General features: G+C 50.1%; 1 protein-coding gene across 3 annotated transcripts in view; it reads left to right on the top strand.

The window, feature by feature from the left end:
• Positions 1-17,109, top strand: part of LOC8036269 (2-acylglycerol O-acyltransferase 1) — a 50,139-nt gene extending 33,030 nt beyond the window's left edge. For all 3 annotated transcript variants that reach the window (XM_042293855.1, XM_042293854.1, XM_029973087.4), the window contains one exon: positions 16,437-17,109. In XM_042293855.1, coding sequence (XP_042149789.1) covers positions 16,437-16,588 — 152 coding nt within the window. In that variant the 3' untranslated portion in view covers positions 16,589-17,109. The remainder of the gene's footprint in view (positions 1-16,436) is intronic.
• The last annotated feature ends 604 nt before the right edge of the window (positions 17,110-17,713 follow it).

The following is a 17,713-nucleotide window of genomic DNA, read 5'->3' as shown; positions in this document are numbered from 1 at the left end:
GAATTCGTGGTTTTTCGGTGGTTGCTTCCTTTTTCTGCCCTCTCCGGGTTGGCCGATAAAGGAGCAGCTCCGATTTTTGTGGGGAGCAGCTTAAGCCTTTCGGTTCCACGTACCCTTCCACCGCGTTTATTGCCTGCTGTAGTGTGTCCTGCACGTGCCCGTCGCTGCCGCCAGCCACCCAGAGTGTGACGTCGTCAGCATACAGGCTGTGATTTAGGCCATGTATTTTCTCTAAGAGGCTGGGCAGGCCGATCATAGCGACGTTGAAGAGGAAAGGCGAGAGGACAGAGCCTTGCGGCGTGCCTCTGCTCCCCAACTCCAGCTCGCCAGACTCAACCCCCCCTACTGTCAGGGTGACCGTCCTGTCAGATAAAAAATCCCTGATGTAGTCGTAGGTCCTTTGACCTACCTCCAACTGTTCTAAGTTCTCTAGAATTGCTGCGTGTTTTACATTATCAAACGCCTTTGTGAGGTCGAGCCCCACAATGGCCCTGGTGTCTAGCGGGGAACATTCCTCCCCATCTATAATTTGATGTTGGAGCCTCAGCATCACGTCTTGAGTCGAGAGCCTGGGCCGAAAACCTATCATGGTATGGGGAAAGAGTCCCTTCTCATCCATATACTTGTTTAGTCTGTTTAACACTGTGTGCTCCATCAGCTTCCCCACGCATGAGGTGAGCGAGATGGGCCGCAGGGTCTCCAGATTTAGCTTTTTGCCCGGTTTCGGTATCATGATAACCTTAGCGGTCTTCCATTGTGTGGGGATTTTACCGTCCTTCCAGCACTTGTTCATGTACTTGGTGAGAGCCTCGATGGAGTCGTCATCTAGATTCCTCAGCATTGTGTTTGTTACCCCGTCCGGACCCGGAACGGATTTGGTGCGGAGACCTAGTATGGCTCCCCGCACCTCCGCCGTCGTAAACGGTTGGTCAAGAGTCTCATTCGAGGCTCCAGCGTATGTTCTAAGTTGTTCTTTTGGATTGGTCCCGATGTATCTGTTGCGGACTTCCTTGATTAGGTCATCGTTCGTGCCCTGGTAGGTGTGCAGAATTTTACTTAAATTGTGTTTCTGCGTGGTCTTACTTTTATCTGGGTCGATTAAGTACCTAAGGATATTCCAGGTTCTTGCAAGGCCCATCTGTAGTTCCATACCGTCGCACGTGCTGTGCCAGTTTTGGAGCGACAGCTGGTTTGCGTAGTCCTCTATTGTTTTATTAAGGATCGCTAGACGTCGACGAAGTGCGCGGTTTAGTTTTTGTTTGTTTAACCTTTTCTGCAAGCCTTGCTTCGCTTCCCACATGTGCAGAAGCTTAGCGTCGGCTTGTGTTAGTTCGGCTTCCTCCGGAATGGTCTTTGTTGCTTTCTGTACGCATGTGTGAAGCTGTTCGACCCACGACTCGATGTCCTCAATCTCGTGCGGTTCTGTTTTGTCCTCGCATGAATAACGTTCGGCTGCTCTTAGTTCCCTGAACTCGTCCCATTCGACGATCTTAAGCTGCGTGCCCTTTTTTGGTTTGTGGGGGCCCGCTTCTAGTTTTGTGGCCACTATATAGTGGTCACTTCCTAGATTTTCCTGCGTGTTTAGCCACTCGGCTTCCTTTTTAGCGTTCTTTGTGAATGTTAGGTCCGGCGTGGTGTCCGCACATACGCTGTTTCCCAACCTAGTGGGGTACGCGGGGTCGGTGACCAGAGACAGCCTCTCCTGCTGGGCATCCAGCCAGAGATTCCGTCCTTTGATCATTTCCCGCTTGTATCCCCAGGCTGGGTGGTGTGCGTTGAAATCACCTACTATCACTAGTGTTTGACGCTTTGCAATGTCTAATGTCTTGCGAAGCAGGTTCGCGAATCTATGTTGCTTGCGTGGGTTGCTGTATACGTTTAATACAAATAGGCTTCCCATGCCCCTTTTTTGGCTTGAGATGATCTCCACGAGGACGTGGTCCACGGTAGTTATGCCGGTATCGCGCCGTATAACCGGCAGATTACGTCTAACGAGGGTCGCTACTGTTATACGTTTATCGTCCGAGGCCGGTTCCTCCTCACTGTAGTACGGTTTGTACCCCGAAAGTTTAGCCAAAGCTCCCGTTTCTTGCAGGCATATGACGTCTGGCGCCTCTCCTGCTATTTTATTGTCTATGAATTGCTGTAGGTTCCCCCTTTTGCGGCGGTACCCGCGGCAATTCCACTGCCAAATTATGTATTTGTGATTATTCGGTGCCATAATCCTTAAGCTGTGTACTTTCTAGGCTTGTTCTAGCGCTTTCCAATGATACGGGTCTGGCGTAAGGCTTGGTGGATTTCATCGGCCCTGCTCCTCCTCCCCCGCCGGTGAAGCGCGGTGAGGTGGCCTCAATCGCCGTTACCCTAGCGTTAAGTGCTGCGATTTGCGTGCCTATGCTCTCGGCAAATTTCGCCAGCATGGCTTCGAATTTTGTGGTGAGCATTTCGCTCAGCTTCTCCCCGAAATGCTGCAGTGTCTCTGCGTCCCTTTTTTCTGCTCTCTTTGGGAGCCTTGGGATGTTTGTTATTGTTGGGTCTTTCGCCTTACGCTTCGGGGGAGGAGACTCGGGCTCCGAGTTTTCCATCTCGTCACTGGACGAGTCCTCAGCTAGCAGGACCTGTGTGGGTCGTGGTGTGTTTGCCTTGCCCTGGTCTGGCGGTGGGGCCTGCGATTTCGAGGGACCCTGCGTTTCGGGGACTAGTTTGTCGGCGTTTTCGCTTCCTCTTAGTTTTGCCACTTCAGCCTTTAGCTTTGTATTCTCGGCGACTACCATCTCTAGCATTTGCTTGATTTTGGTGAGTTCCCCCTGTTGCTGCCTGTCTGCCTGTTGCGCGCTAGTTTGGTTGCTAATCTTTTTCTTTGCATTCTGCGGAGCCGAGCTGTGGGAGACCGTGCTAGCCCAGCTCACCTTGTTCTGCTTGGTTCCTCCCGGAGTCTCGTGTCGGCCGCCTCGGGATGTCGATCTTGACTCATGTCGGCCTTGGGTGTTAGGGCTCCGGCATCTTGACTTAGATCTTGACCGGCGCTGCTGCCGCTGTCCCGCGTCGTTGTCGCTCCCTGATCCGCGGTGGGGTAGACGTGGGAAGGAGCCCGAACGATCTCTCGTCCCCCTTTCTTTCGTTCTCCCGCCGCCCTCGCTGCCACCCAGAACGGACGTCGACTCTGCGTTTCGGTGCCCGCCATATTGACCAGCGCCATTCTGACGTTCTTTTTCTCGCTGTCTCTTCCGTAGTAGGAACGGCGTTTGGAACCGGTTCTTACAGTTTTTGTCTCCAGTGGGGTGATCCCCACAGCACAGGGCACACTTGGGGTCACATTTATGCCCTTCTCGTGGATTCTTTGCACCGCAAGAGCGGCATATTTTGTCTTCGGGCGTCGGGCAGACGTCCATGCGGTGTCCCACTTTTCCGCAGGTGGAGCACACTTCGTGCTTTTTTTTATGCAAGAAACACCGGTACTCCGCTCCACGGTAATATACATAATAGGGCACTTTGTTGCCCTCAAAGACGATGACCGCCGAGTTGGTTTTTCCCATTCTTTGTGCCTGAAGGATGGTAGGGTTCTTGTTGTGGACAAGGCTGCGCGTAATGTCTTCCGCGGTGTCATAATCTGGGATATTATGTATAACCCCCTTAGCAGTATCCTCTGGTGGCGCCGCGTACGCGGTGACTTCATAGGTCTTGCCTGCGATGCAGATTTTTGAAATGGAGTTATATTTCTTAGCTCGTTCCATGCTTGGTGTGCTTGTCACGATGATGTTTTTCTCCGGGTTGACCCGTAGCAGGTCTCCCTCGGCTTCCTGCTCTTTGAGACCGATGGCGCAAAATACGCCGTCGCGTAGCCTCGCGGAGCTCACCTTGGTAACATCGAGGCCCTCTCGTGGCCGCAGAATGATTTTTATGTCCTCGCGTGGGAGGGCTGGTTGCTGACGCTGTTTCCTGTGTCTCTGAAGTGGTTTTCGGTTTCCTGTCCGGCCACCTGCGTCGTTTTTGGCTGTGCTTGTCGCCGTGAGGCCTAGCTTGTTGAGGGCTCGTGTGCCCCGTTGTCGGTGGCTCACGAGCCAGCCGGCCTCTGCTGTACACTCTTCCGGTGAGATGTCCTCACCTGCCACTTCGACGTAATCCATCTTGGGTCTCGGTGCCTTGGGGAGGGCTCCGCCCCCGCCGCTGGCCTGCTGCAGGTGCCGTATTCCTCGTTAGGGTTAGTGGGGCGCCGGCCCGTCGGTAGGAGGAATTGGCTGAACAAGGCCAGGCGGTGGTCCGATTTCCATAAACGTGGTGTCCTCGGGTAGCAAATACCTTTAGGCACCCGGTGTTGTGGTTCTTGCTGGAAGGTTTGGGGTATTTTTCGCCTTTGAAGCTGATTGTTCGCAGAGCGCCGATCGAAGCTGTGCACGCTCGCGCCCTTCGCTTCTTCTTCCTTAAAGCTTGAAATGCTTTTTAACGCTAAAGCCAATCTAAAATGTTCGTCCGTCCCTCTGTCCGTCTGTGCATTTCCCGCTAAATTTAGCGGGAAAACTGACATCGTGAGACCTTTGCACGATTATAGTCTCTCAGGGAAATTTCACGGGTATATAGATGTCACGTGACCTGACGTCACGTGACATACAGACCAATTCAGTTCGCGGCTAAATTTAGCGGACAAAGCGACGTCACGTGACCTATACACTACATCGGTTTCCCACTAAATTTGGCGAAAATGTAGCGTCACATGGCTTCGGGTGACCTATGCACCTGGGGGAATTGACGGCATGTGACCTATAGGTAAAAGTTTTCCTGCTAAATTTAGCGATAAAATTAACGTCTGCTAGCCAAAACATCAACTCAGTGTCTTCAATAAATTTAGCTTGAAATCGACGTCAAGTGACTTATACCCCAGTTCGGTTACCCGCTGCATTTAGCGGGAAAGTAAATGTCTGGTGACCTAGACACCAATATACTGGGTGATTCAAGGAGACGTCAGGCTCTTTAAATCGACCGCAAAATTTGGTTTCTTAACCTATCACGCCACGATTTTGTGCAGCGTTGCCCACAGATGGTGCATTCTTTTCGTAAAATTTTGCAAAGAGCAAACTTACCCGAGAAAAAAATAAAGAAAGAAAAAGGCTTAGCTCATATGGAAAGGCAGCGAAGTCACCGGTCTTCAAACAATACAGCGCCGTTTCGCACGGGAGACAAGAGATGGCGCAAGCGGTCGCGATGCCAGCTGCCGCCAACGAACGAGCATACGGCGCCGAGAGCCGGCGTCTCTAGCAGACGATCGTTTCGACTCAAAAGCGGCGCGCGTTCCGCAGGCGGTGACAGACGCAGAAACAAAAACAGGCGCGGTAACAACAAGGAACTGCAAAGCAGACGGCATCAGTACCCCGAAAAAAAAAAAAAAAGAAAAACAATCAAAATAGCCCGACAAACCATTTTTTAATTGATTATCTGTCTATTCAGTGTTTTATTAGTAAGGATGATAAAATAATCCACTGGCAACTGATATCAGAAATGCTCGCGCCGCTTTTGACTCGAAACAATCGTCTGCTAAAGACGCCGGCTCTCGGCGACGTATACCCGTTCGTTGGCAGCAGTTGGCATTGCGACTGCATGCGCCATCTCTTGCCTCCCGTGCCAAGCGGCGCCGTATTGTTTGAAGAGCGGTGGCTTCGCTGCGTTTCCATTTGAGCTAAGCCTTTTTCTTTCTTTACTTTTTCCTCTGGTAAGTTGCTTTTTACAAATTTTACAAAACCAAAACGACGCACCATCTGTGGGCAACGCTGCACAAAATTGTAGTGCGATAGGTTAAGAAACCGAATTTTGCGATTGATTCAAAGAGCCTGGCCGCAGCTGATCTCGCCAGACTGCCGTCTGTTTACACACGAAAAAGTCTGTCTGCTATAGGCTCACCATCCCCATGGCAACAAAGTGTCTACTGAACCGACGTTCGCGCGAATGCAGAGTCTGGAGCCGGCAACAAAAGTCACCATTTTCTGAATTCCGCCTGTTAAATTTTGTGCTTAAAATGTGGATAGGATTTTTCTTTTTACGGCAACATGGGGCTAAACTTCCGATATGCCCTAAGATCTACTTTACCTCAAACCGCGAGGCGAACGCTGGTCTCGCGATTGCATCACCACCCCTCGGACATCTTCCACAGGACACAGACTATGATACCTGGAAGATGTCTCCCCTTTGGCGTGTTTATTGCATCTTCTTATTTGGGTATCGCCTGTACTGTTAAAGAAACTCTTCGACCTAACTTGCATCGGGAAGAGGACGAAGAGGTTGAAGACAGTCCTTAAGCGCGAGCGTTTTGGAATTTTTTTAAAGCTTGATGATGATGATGACAACATTTAATTTGCCCATAGATGGGGTCAGGGAAGGGGGAGTGCTGAGAGAGCCTCCCCCTCTCCCCCCTCAGTCGGCGGCCAGGAGTTCTTGTTCCTTGGCGGCGGCCTCGGCCATCTGGACCAGACGGACCTGTTCACCCGGGTCCGAGCTGAGCAGCACGGTCTCCCACTGCTCGGAGGTTCTAATGTTTAGCATTAAAGTTTGAGTTCTATTTCTGTTGTTTCTATGTTTTTTAAAGGGGCAGGCCCAGACCATATGTTGCAGGTCGGCCCTGTCCCCGCAATGCTTACATGCGCTGGAGTAAAGCCCCGGATAGCAGTGACTGTACGCCACGGGGTTTGGAAATGTATTAGTTTGAAGAAGGCGCCACGCCACTGCCTGCCATTTGGACAGAGTCCTGTCTGCTGCGGGGTATTTAGCCCTTCCCAGCCTGTAGTGGTTCATCACGTCCCGATAGGCAACCAGCCTGTCTCTGTCCGACCGGCGGAACGAGTGTGCGTCAAAGATGTTGGTGACGTCGGCCCGGTCGGTTAAGCCTCGAGCCGCGTCGTGCGCCTTCTCATTCCCCGGGAGGCCAGAGTGAGCTGGCGCCCACACGATGTGAACTCCCCTAACTCGATCTCCGTGGAAACCGGTCCGTAGAATTTTGAGTGCCTCGGACGATATGCGTCCCCTCGTGTAATTTAAAATTGCCGGCTTGGAGTCGCTTACTATGAATTTGATCTGGGAGGACGAGGTCATTGCCAGTGCAATGGCTGCTTCCTCCCCAACCTCGGATGAAGTCGTGAAGACCGTGCCAGAATTAATTAACTTGCCCTCTCGATCAACTACCGATGTGGCCATGGCGTCGCGACTACTGTAATCTGCGGCATCCACGTAAACCACGTCCTCGAGGTGTGCGAACCTTTTATCTAGTGCTTGTGCTCTGGCCTGCCTGCGTTCCGTATTGTGTTCGGGGTGCATGTTTCTTGGTAATGGTGGGATATGTATATGCACCCTGATATCGGGTGGAATGTCGTGTTTTTCCCCGAGTCTTCCTTCGTAGTTGATATGTAGCGTCTGGAGGATGTGTCTGCCAGTCGGACTCTTGGTGAGCCTTTCCATCTGCGCTATCCTCTGTGCTTCTACAAGCTCGTCTAGCGTGTTGTGCAATCCTAGTGCTTCAAAGCGCTCGTTGGAGGTCGTGATTGGTATGCCAACTGCCTGCTTGTAAGCCCTTTTTATTAAAGCGTTGATTTTGTTGCGCTCATCTGCCTTGAGGTCAAGGAAGGGAGCGACATAGGTTACTCGACTCAGGACGAATGCCTGGACCAGCCTGATTAAGTTGCCCTCCTTCATTCCGTGATGCCTATTGGCTATCCGCGAAATGAGGCGGGTGGTTTGACACACACTTTTTTCGAGTGTTCGGATTGTCTCGATGTTGTGGCCGTTCTCCTGAATTTTCAAGCCTAAGACCCTAATGCTGTGTACTACCGGGATGGGCAGCCCCCCGCAAGCGTATAGATGAATTCGTGGTTTTTCGGTGGTTGCTTCCTTTTTCTGCCCTCTCCGGGTTGGCCGATAAAGGAGCAGCTCCGATTTTTGTGGGGAGCAGCTTAAGCCTTTCGGTTCCACGTACCCTTCCACCGCGTTTATTGCCTGCTGTAGTGTGTCCTGCACGTGCCCGTCGCTGCCGCCAGCCACCCAGAGTGTGACGTCGTCAGCATACAGGCTGTGATTTAGGCCATGTATTTTCTCTAAGAGGCTGGGCAGGCCGATCATAGCGACGTTGAAGAGGAAAGGCGAGAGGACAGAGCCTTGCGGCGTGCCTCTGCTCCCCAACTCCAGCTCGCCAGACTCAACCCCCCCTACTGTCAGGGTGACCGTCCTGTCAGATAAAAAATCCCTGATGTAGTCGTAGGTCCTTTGACCTACCTCCAACTGTTCTAAGTTCTCTAGAATTGCTGCGTGTTTTACATTATCAAACGCCTTTGTGAGGTCGAGCCCCACAATGGCCCTGGTGTCTAGCGGGGAACATTCCTCCCCATCTATAATTTGATGTTGGAGCCTCAGCATCACGTCTTGAGTCGAGAGCCTGGGCCGAAAACCTATCATGGTATGGGGAAAGAGTCCCTTCTCATCCATATACTTGTTTAGTCTGTTTAACACTGTGTGCTCCATCAGCTTCCCCACGCATGAGGTGAGCGAGATGGGCCGCAGGGTCTCCAGATTTAGCTTTTTGCCCGGTTTCGGTATCATGATAACCTTAGCGGTCTTCCATTGTGTGGGGATTTTACCGTCCTTCCAGCACTTGTTCATGTACTTGGTGAGAGCCTCGATGGAGTCGTCATCTAGATTCCTCAGCATTGTGTTTGTTACCCCGTCCGGACCCGGAACGGATTTGGTGCGGAGACCTAGTATGGCTCCCCGCACCTCCGCCGTCGTAAACGGTTGGTCAAGAGTCTCATTCGAGGCTCCAGCGTATGTTCTAAGTTGTTCTTTTGGATTGGTCCCGATGTATCTGTTGCGGACTTCCTTGATTAGGTCATCGTTCGTGCCCTGGTAGGTGTGCAGAATTTTACTTAAATTGTGTTTCTGCGTGGTCTTACTTTTATCTGGGTCGATTAAGTACCTAAGGATATTCCAGGTTCTTGCAAGGCCCATCTGTAGTTCCATACCGTCGCACGTGCTGTGCCAGTTTTGGAGCGACAGCTGGTTTGCGTAGTCCTCTATTGTTTTATTAAGGATCGCTAGACGTCGACGAAGTGCGCGGTTTAGTTTTTGTTTGTTTAACCTTTTCTGCAAGCCTTGCTTCGCTTCCCACATGTGCAGAAGCTTAGCGTCGGCTTGTGTTAGTTCGGCTTCCTCCGGAATGGTCTTTGTTGCTTTCTGTACGCATGTGTGAAGCTGTTCGACCCACGACTCGATGTCCTCAATCTCGTGCGGTTCTGTTTTGTCCTCGCATGAATAACGTTCGGCTGCTCTTAGTTCCCTGAACTCGTCCCATTCGACGATCTTAAGCTGCGTGCCCTTTTTTGGTTTGTGGGGGCCCGCTTCTAGTTTTGTGGCCACTATATAGTGGTCACTTCCTAGATTTTCCTGCGTGTTTAGCCACTCGGCTTCCTTTTTAGCGTTCTTTGTGAATGTTAGGTCCGGCGTGGTGTCCGCACATACGCTGTTTCCCAACCTAGTGGGGTACGCGGGGTCGGTGACCAGAGACAGCCTCTCCTGCTGGGCATCCAGCCAGAGATTCCGTCCTTTGATCATTTCCCGCTTGTATCCCCAGGCTGGGTGGTGTGCGTTGAAATCACCTACTATCACTAGTGTTTGACGCTTTGCAATGTCTAATGTCTTGCGAAACAGGTTCGCGAATCTATGTTGCTTGCGTGGGTTGCTGTATACGTTTAATACAAATAGGCTTCCCATGCCCCTTTTTTGGCTTGAGATGATCTCCACGAGGACGTGGTCCACGGTAGTTATGCCGGTATCGCGCCGTATAACCGGCAGATTACGTCTAACGAGGGTCGCTACTGTTATACGTTTATCGTCCGAGGCCGGTTCCTCCTCACTGTAGTACGGTTTGTACCCCGAAAGTTTAGCCAAAGCTCCCGTTTCTTGCAGGCATATGACGTCTGGCGCCTCTCCTGCTATTTTATTGTCTATGAATTGCTGTAGGTTCCCCCTTTTGCGGCGGTACCCGCGGCAATTCCACTGCCAAATTATGTATTTGTGATTATTCGGTGCCATAATCCTTAAGCTGTGTACTTTCTAGGCTTGTTCTAGCGCTTTCCAATGATACGGGTCTGGCGTAAGGCTTGGTGGATTTCATCGGCCCTGCTCCTCCTCCCCCGCCGGTGAAGCGCGGTGAGGTGGCCTCAATCGCCGTTACCCTAGCGTTAAGTGCTGCGATTTGCGTGCCTATGCTCTCGGCAAATTTCGCCAGCATGGCTTCGAATTTTGTGGTGAGCATTTCGCTCAGCTTCTCCCCGAAATGCTGCAGTGTCTCTGCGTCCCTTTTTTCTGCTCTCTTTGGGAGCCTTGGGATGTTTGTTATTGTTGGGTCTTTCGCCTTACGCTTCGGGGGAGGAGACTCGGGCTCCGAGTTTTCCATCTCGTCACTGGACGAGTCCTCAGCTAGCAGGACCTGTGTGGGTCGTGGTGTGTTTGCCTTGCCCTGGTCTGGCGGTGGGGCCTGCGATTTCGAGGGACCCTGCGTTTCGGGGACTAGTTTGTCGGCGTTTTCGCTTCCTCTTAGTTTTGCCACTTCAGCCTTTAGCTTTGTATTCTCGGCGACTACCATCTCTAGCATTTGCTTGATTTTGGTGAGTTCCCCCTGTTGCTGCCTGTCTGCCTGTTGCGCGCTAGTTTGGTTGCTAATCTTTTTCTTTGCATTCTGCGGAGCCGAGCTGTGGGAGACCGTGCTAGCCCAGCTCACCTTGTTCTGCTTGGTTCCTCCCGGAGTCTCGTGTCGGCCGCCTCGGGATGTCGATCTTGACTCATGTCGGCCTTGGGTGTTAGGGCTCCGGCATCTTGACTTAGATCTTGACCGGCGCTGCTGCCGCTGTCCCGCGTCGTTGTCGCTCCCTGATCCGCGGTGGGGTAGACGTGGGAAGGAGCCCGAACGATCTCTCGTCCCCCTTTCTTTCGTTCTCCCGCCGCCCTCGCTGCCACCCAGAACGGACGTCGACTCTGCGTTTCGGTGCCCGCCATATTGACCAGCGCCATTCTGACGTTCTTTTTCTCGCTGTCTCTTCCGTAGTAGGAACGGCGTTTGGAACCGGTTCTTACAGTTTTTGTCTCCAGTGGGGTGATCCCCACAGCACAGGGCACACTTGGGGTCACATTTATGCCCTTCTCGTGGATTCTTTGCACCGCAAGAGCGGCATATTTTGTCTTCGGGCGTCGGGCAGACGTCCATGCGGTGTCCCACTTTTCCGCAGGTGGAGCACACTTCGTGCTTTTTTTTATGCAAGAAACACCGGTACTCCGCTCCACGGTAATATACATAATAGGGCACTTTGTTGCCCTCAAAGACGATGACCGCCGAGTTGGTTTTTCCCATTCTTTGTGCCTGAAGGATGGTAGGGTTCTTGTTGTGGACAAGGCTGCGCGTAATGTCTTCCGCGGTGTCATAATCTGGGATATTATGTATAACCCCCTTAGCAGTATCCTCTGGTGGCGCCGCGTACGCGGTGACTTCATAGGTCTTGCCTGCGATGCAGATTTTTGAAATGGAGTTATATTTCTTAGCTCGTTCCATGCTTGGTGTGCTTGTCACGATGATGTTTTTCTCCGGGTTGACCCGTAGCAGGTCTCCCTCGGCTTCCTGCTCTTTGAGACCGATGGCGCAAAATACGCCGTCGCGTAGCCTCGCGGAGCTCACCTTGGTAACATCGAGGCCCTCTCGTGGCCGCAGAATGATTTTTATGTCCTCGCGTGGGAGGGCTGGTTGCTGACGCTGTTTCCTGTGTCTCTGAAGTGGTTTTCGGTTTCCTGTCCGGCCACCTGCGTCGTTTTTGGCTGTGCTTGTCGCCGTGAGGCCTAGCTTGTTGAGGGCTCGTGTGCCCCGTTGTCGGTGGCTCACGAGCCAGCCGGCCTCTGCTGTACACTCTTCCGGTGAGATGTCCTCACCTGCCACTTCGACGTAATCCATCTTGGGTCTCGGTGCCTTGGGGAGGGCTCCGCCCCCGCCGCTGGCCTGCTGCAGGTGCCGTATTCCTCGTTAGGGTTAGTGGGGCGCCGGCCCGTCGGTAGGAGGAATTGGCTGAACAAGGCCAGGCGGTGGTCCGATTTCCATAAACGTGGTGTCCTCGGGTAGCAAATACCTTTAGGCACCCGGTGTTGTGGTTCTTGCTGGAAGGTTTGGGGTATTTTTCGCCTTTGAAGCTGATTGTTCGCAGAGCGCCGATCGAAGCTGTGCACGCTCGCGCCCTTCGCTTCTTCTTCCTTAAAGCTTGAAATGCTTTTTAACGCTAAAGCCAATCTAAAATGTTCGTCCGTCCCTCTGTCCGTCTGTGCATTTCCCGCTAAATTTAGCGGGAAAACTGACATCGTGAGACCTTTGCACGATTATAGTCTCTCAGGGAAATTTCACGGGTATATAGATGTCACGTGACCTGACGTCACGTGACATACAGACCAATTCAGTTCGCGGCTAAATTTAGCGGACAAAGCGACGTCACGTGACCTATACACTACATCGGTTTCCCACTAAATTTGGCGAAAATGTAGCGTCACATGGCTTCGGGTGACCTATGCACCTGGGGGAATTGACGGCATGTGACCTATAGGTAAAAGTTTTCCTGCTAAATTTAGCGATAAAATTAACGTCTGCTAGCCAAAACATCAACTCAGTGTCTTCAATAAATTTAGCTTGAAATCGACGTCAAGTGACTTATACCCCAGTTCGGTTACCCGCTGCATTTAGCGGGAAAGTAAATGTCTGGTGACCTAGACACCAATATACTGGGTGATTCAAGGAGACGTCAGGCTCTTTAAATCGACCGCAAAATTTGGTTTCTTAACCTATCACGCCACGATTTTGTGCAGCGTTGCCCACAGATGGTGCATTCTTTTCGTAAAATTTTGCAAAGAGCAAACTTACCCGAGAAAAAAATAAAGAAAGAAAAAGGCTTAGCTCATATGGAAAGGCAGCGAAGTCACCGGTCTTCAAACAATACAGCGCCGTTTCGCACGGGAGACAAGAGATGGCGCAAGCGGTCACGATGCCAGCTGCCGCCAACGAACGAGCATACGGCGCCGAGAGCCGGCGTCTCTAGCAGACGATCGTTTCGACTCAAAAGCGGCGCGCGTTCCGCAGGCGGTGACAGACGCAGAAACAAAAACAGGCGCGGTAACAACAAGGAACTGCAAAGCAGACGGCATCAGTACCCCGAAAAAAAAAAAAAAAAAGAAAAACAATCAAAATAGCCCGACAAACCATTTTTTAATTGATTATCTGTCTATTCAGTGTTTTATTAGTAAGGATGATAAAATAATCCACTGGCAACTGATATCAGAAATGCTCGCGCCGCTTTTGACTCGAAACAATCGTCTGCTAAAGACGCCGGCTCTCGGCGACGTATACCCGTTCGTTGGCAGCAGTTGGCATTGCGACTGAATGCGCCATCTCTTGCCTCCCGTGCCAAGCGGCGCCGTATTGTTTGAAGAGCGGTGGCTTCGCTGCGTTTCCATTTGAGCTAAGCCTTTTTCTTTCTTTACTTTTTCCTCTGGTAAGTTGCTTTTTACAAATTTTACAAAACCAAAACGACGCACCATCTGTGGGCAACGCTGCACAAAATTGTAGTGCGATAGGTTAAGAAACCGAATTTTGCGATTGATTCAAAGAGCCTGGCCGCTCCTTGAATCACCCAGTAGATTCCCCACTACATTTAACTGGGCAGATCGACGTCACGTGAGCTATGCAACCATTCAGTTTCTCCGATGAATTTAGCGGGAAAATGTACGTCACGTGACAAAGCAATTCCCTCACCAATTCCCTCTAATGCAATTCATGCATTAGAGGACTTTAAAGGTCAATGTCACTGCCAATTGTTTGTGCGTTTTGATTCGATAAAAAGGAAAACTAGGATTTATCGCTTTACCTGTAAGTATGGTGCCTGGAACGCGCCTCCGACTGGTGCGTTTACCGCGTCTAAAAAAGTGGTCCCTCGATTTTCGCCTGATGACGTCATAGAAGTGTCATGCTGTCGCCGGTCGCCACCCTGGCGGTGTTTCCGCAGCTGTGGTGGATATAGCAGACGCCTGTTCTGCTGCAGGTCGCTCTCCACTGTGACAGCCCACGGAAGCTAGAGCAGCCAGAAGTTGGGACGCCTGGAACACTTTGACGACAGCGACACTCGGGTTCGCTCGTGCTTTTCGCCAGCATTTTTACGACCAACCGCCAGGATCGCGACATGCAACAGCATGACACTCCGGCTTCTGTGACGTCATTTGTTGCCACATTAGGACCACTTTTGGATGTATGGGCGGGATAGGACGCTAAACACACCAGTCAGAGACGCGCTCCAGGCGTCATACTGTAAGTAAAGAAAGGTTTGACATATGGAGACGTCAGCGCTCCTGCATTTTGGCTTCGTCAAGCTCGATTTCTTCCTGATGACGTCATAGGAGTGCCATCCTGTTGGTGTCATGGAAGTGGTCGTGGAGGTGGCCGACGCCTGTCCTGCTGTAGGTCGCTCTTCATCCTGAAAGTCGATGGAAGCTTAATGAGCAGCCAGTAGTTGGACACCATAAGGACAGCAACAATAGCTTTTGCTCGTGCTTTTTGCCGGAACTTTTACGATGAACCGCCACGATCGGGACATCGGAGAGCAGGGCATGCTAGCTCCTACGATGTCGTTTGGTGTCCCTACTGGACCTCGTTTGATGTACAAACAAGGAATAGAACGCCAAAAGACCGGCCGGAGACTCGTTCGAGCACCGTGCCCATACCTCCCCACAGAAAAAAAGCGTTTCTGTTGTCTTGTACAAGCACAACACGGCTTCTCACGGCGCTTAAGTTGTACAAGGCGTTTCAGTCAACTTGTACAAAAGAAAGAAAAGAACAACTGGAGCTTGCTATTGCTGTCGACCCAAGGTGGTACTGTTCGCAGTCCTATTAAAGAAGTCTAGATTTTGTTTCTCAATGTGCCAACTTGGCTAATCAACACCGGTTAATTAGCTAACTTTTAAAATAATAATTGGAGCGCAAACGCTCCAATATATAATTGACAAAATATGTTGAGATACACCCTAATATGACGTTTCCATCTATGTATCCTATGTCTGTATTTTTTTTTTTACTTTAAAAAAGAGTGCGAGATGGAAAAAAAAACAAAATCCTACGGTGACGTCGCAGTTCGCTGGCGGGTAGCCATGTGGGATATATTTTTAAATCTAGGGCGCTTTTGAAAAATTAGAGAAACTTAGACAGACATAGGATAGAAAAATGAACATTCGAGAGAGGTGTCTGTGGTTTGGGAGCAACGATACTAATAAATAAATATATACACCAACCAAATCTTTGTTTAAAGGCGGAACCCTACGTTTCGAGGCCTGCTAGGTCTCTTCTTCAGGTGTTGACTGCGTCTATGGCCGTTGAAGAGTAGTATTCAATTTTCTTCTTCTACGGCTGTGTCTCGTTTTGCATCGGTGGGGTGGCGAAGTCCGTTCACGTAGACGGTCGGCGGAGATGAAAGTTGGGTGAGTTTGTAATGCATAGTTACGAAGAGGGAAACAGCGCCAAAAGTGCGGACGACCAAGAACGAGGAACGAGGTTATGCATAGTTACATTGCGCTCGGTCTGTGTGTTCCTCGTTTTTTGTCCTCGGTACTTTTGGCGCTGTTTCCCTCTTTGGTCGGCAGAGTGCCCAGGATCTATTTATGTTTTCTGGCTTCGTTTGAATGTGCCAGGATTCAATGAAAAGTCTTTCTGGGATTCGTCTCAGCGGCAAGGATGCTGGTGTTGGAAAAGTCAATCCTGTGGTCCTTGACGTCGCAGTGCTCAGCTGCGACGTATTCATGAACGCAGCGCCGTAGCTGAGCACTGCGGCATCAAGGACCACAGCATTGACTTTGCCAACACCAGCATCCTTGCCGTTGAGACTTTTCATTGAATCCAGGCACATCCAAACGGAGCCGAAAACATAAATAGATCCCTCGACACTCTACCGACCGTCTACGTGAACGTACTTCGCCACCTCACCGATGCCAAATGAGCCACAGCCGTAGAAGAAGAAAACTGAACACTGCTCCTCAACGGCCAAATCAGCAGTCAACCCCTGAAGAAGAGACCAAGCAAGTCTTGAAACACAGGGTTCCGCCTTTAAACAAGGATTTGGTTGGTGTATATAATTTTATTTATTATTAGACATACAATACATCGATGAAAACGACATAATGGGAGTTTCTCAACACGCTCTGCAACTTTTGTATTATATGATCTACGCAAAAATTTGGTTTTCAAAAGTTAGCAAAGGTTGTCATTAAAGTCTTGGGATAAGGTATCTGGAACACCATGTCCATCGACTAACTAATCCGAAACTCACTGTTCACTGAAATGTATATTTCTAATTGTTGTAGTTTGTAATAATTCTTGCTTTTCTTTTCTTTTTTAACAGTGGGAAAACCACTTGGAGTGCCCAAAATAGAAAACCCAACGGCGGAGGACGTCTCCTTCTGGCACGAAAAGTACATCACAGCGTTGACAGAGCTCTTCGAAGAACACAAGGCAAAGTGCGGTGCTAAGGACGCCTCTCTAACCGTGCTGTGAATGAAAAACGACGCTGCAGTCAATCTTTCGTCACACGTCCATGGTACACCGCGACGTCAATGTGGGACGTATTTCCTCCTGTTTTGCCAACTCTAAGCATTATGTTGAGTGAATGAGTAAGGCGAATGGACGGGCGGACTGACCCAAGTGCGGATGCTTTATTGACATCCCGTTTGGACACACGCAGCAACCAGGTCGGGCTTCAGACATATGGTCGTCCTTAGCCCATGCTGTACTTTTTGATTTTCGCGCACTTCAGAAGCTTGATTATGTTAAAAGGCGCCCGAACTCCATGGTGTTTCGTAAATCAGAAATTGGGATCCTCCGCTTTCGGAGTATGTTTCTCTTGGAATTCGTAGAGTGTTTATTGGAGTTTATTTTGGACGTATATTTAATGTTTATTGGAGTTATTATTTTTAGATTTATAACACGGGCTAATGTTTTCTGTTTTTTTGCTTTTTATTATTAATGTACTCACGTTTTTTTTTTTTAATTTATAAATAAAACTAAATGACGGCGGAGAAGAGCCTCAAGTATCCGTAAATTCAGAGTACCAACGGTTAAAAAGGTACTCACTCTTTCTCCAGACAGGGTGTCCTCTAAACAAATGTACAGTTGTTGTTTTTTATCCGGAAAAATAAAATCTGCATCGCCGAACGCTCATTCCGCGCCCAAATGTAGCGCCAGAGGTTTGAACCAGATGCCAAAGTTTCAGCACGAACCTTTATCTGGTTCAAAAGTTGCAAGCGATTTTCTGAAAATATCAATGCGAAAAATGGCGGCCGACGGACCTCTCGAATGCATGGAAATCTACGGCGCCAGAAACCAATGGGCCGCATTTTCCCCATTGACGCTTTAATAAAATCAGTTGTGACTTTTGAACAAGATATCGGTTCGTGCTGAAACTTCGGCATCTATAGTTCGGACCTCAACAGCGCTTCATTTGGGCGGAGAATAAGTGTTCGGCGATGCATAATTTATTTCTCCGGTTAGGAAAAAAAAACTGTTGCAAATTTGTTTTGCTGTCATTGTCAGCTTCAGAAATCTGTGGCGAGTGCCAAGCATCTTGTTATCGCTCCACAGCCAATGAGTTGCAGCATCAGCCGTTAAGAACACATCCAACAA

Source organism: Ixodes scapularis, unplaced genomic scaffold, assembly GCF_016920785.2.
Source record: "Ixodes scapularis isolate PalLabHiFi unplaced genomic scaffold, ASM1692078v2 PGA_scaffold5__190_contigs__length_132052651, whole genome shotgun sequence".
Classification (NCBI taxonomy): domain Eukaryota; kingdom Metazoa; phylum Arthropoda; class Arachnida; order Ixodida; family Ixodidae; genus Ixodes; species Ixodes scapularis.
This window is presented reverse-complemented; position numbering and strand designations above follow the sequence as displayed.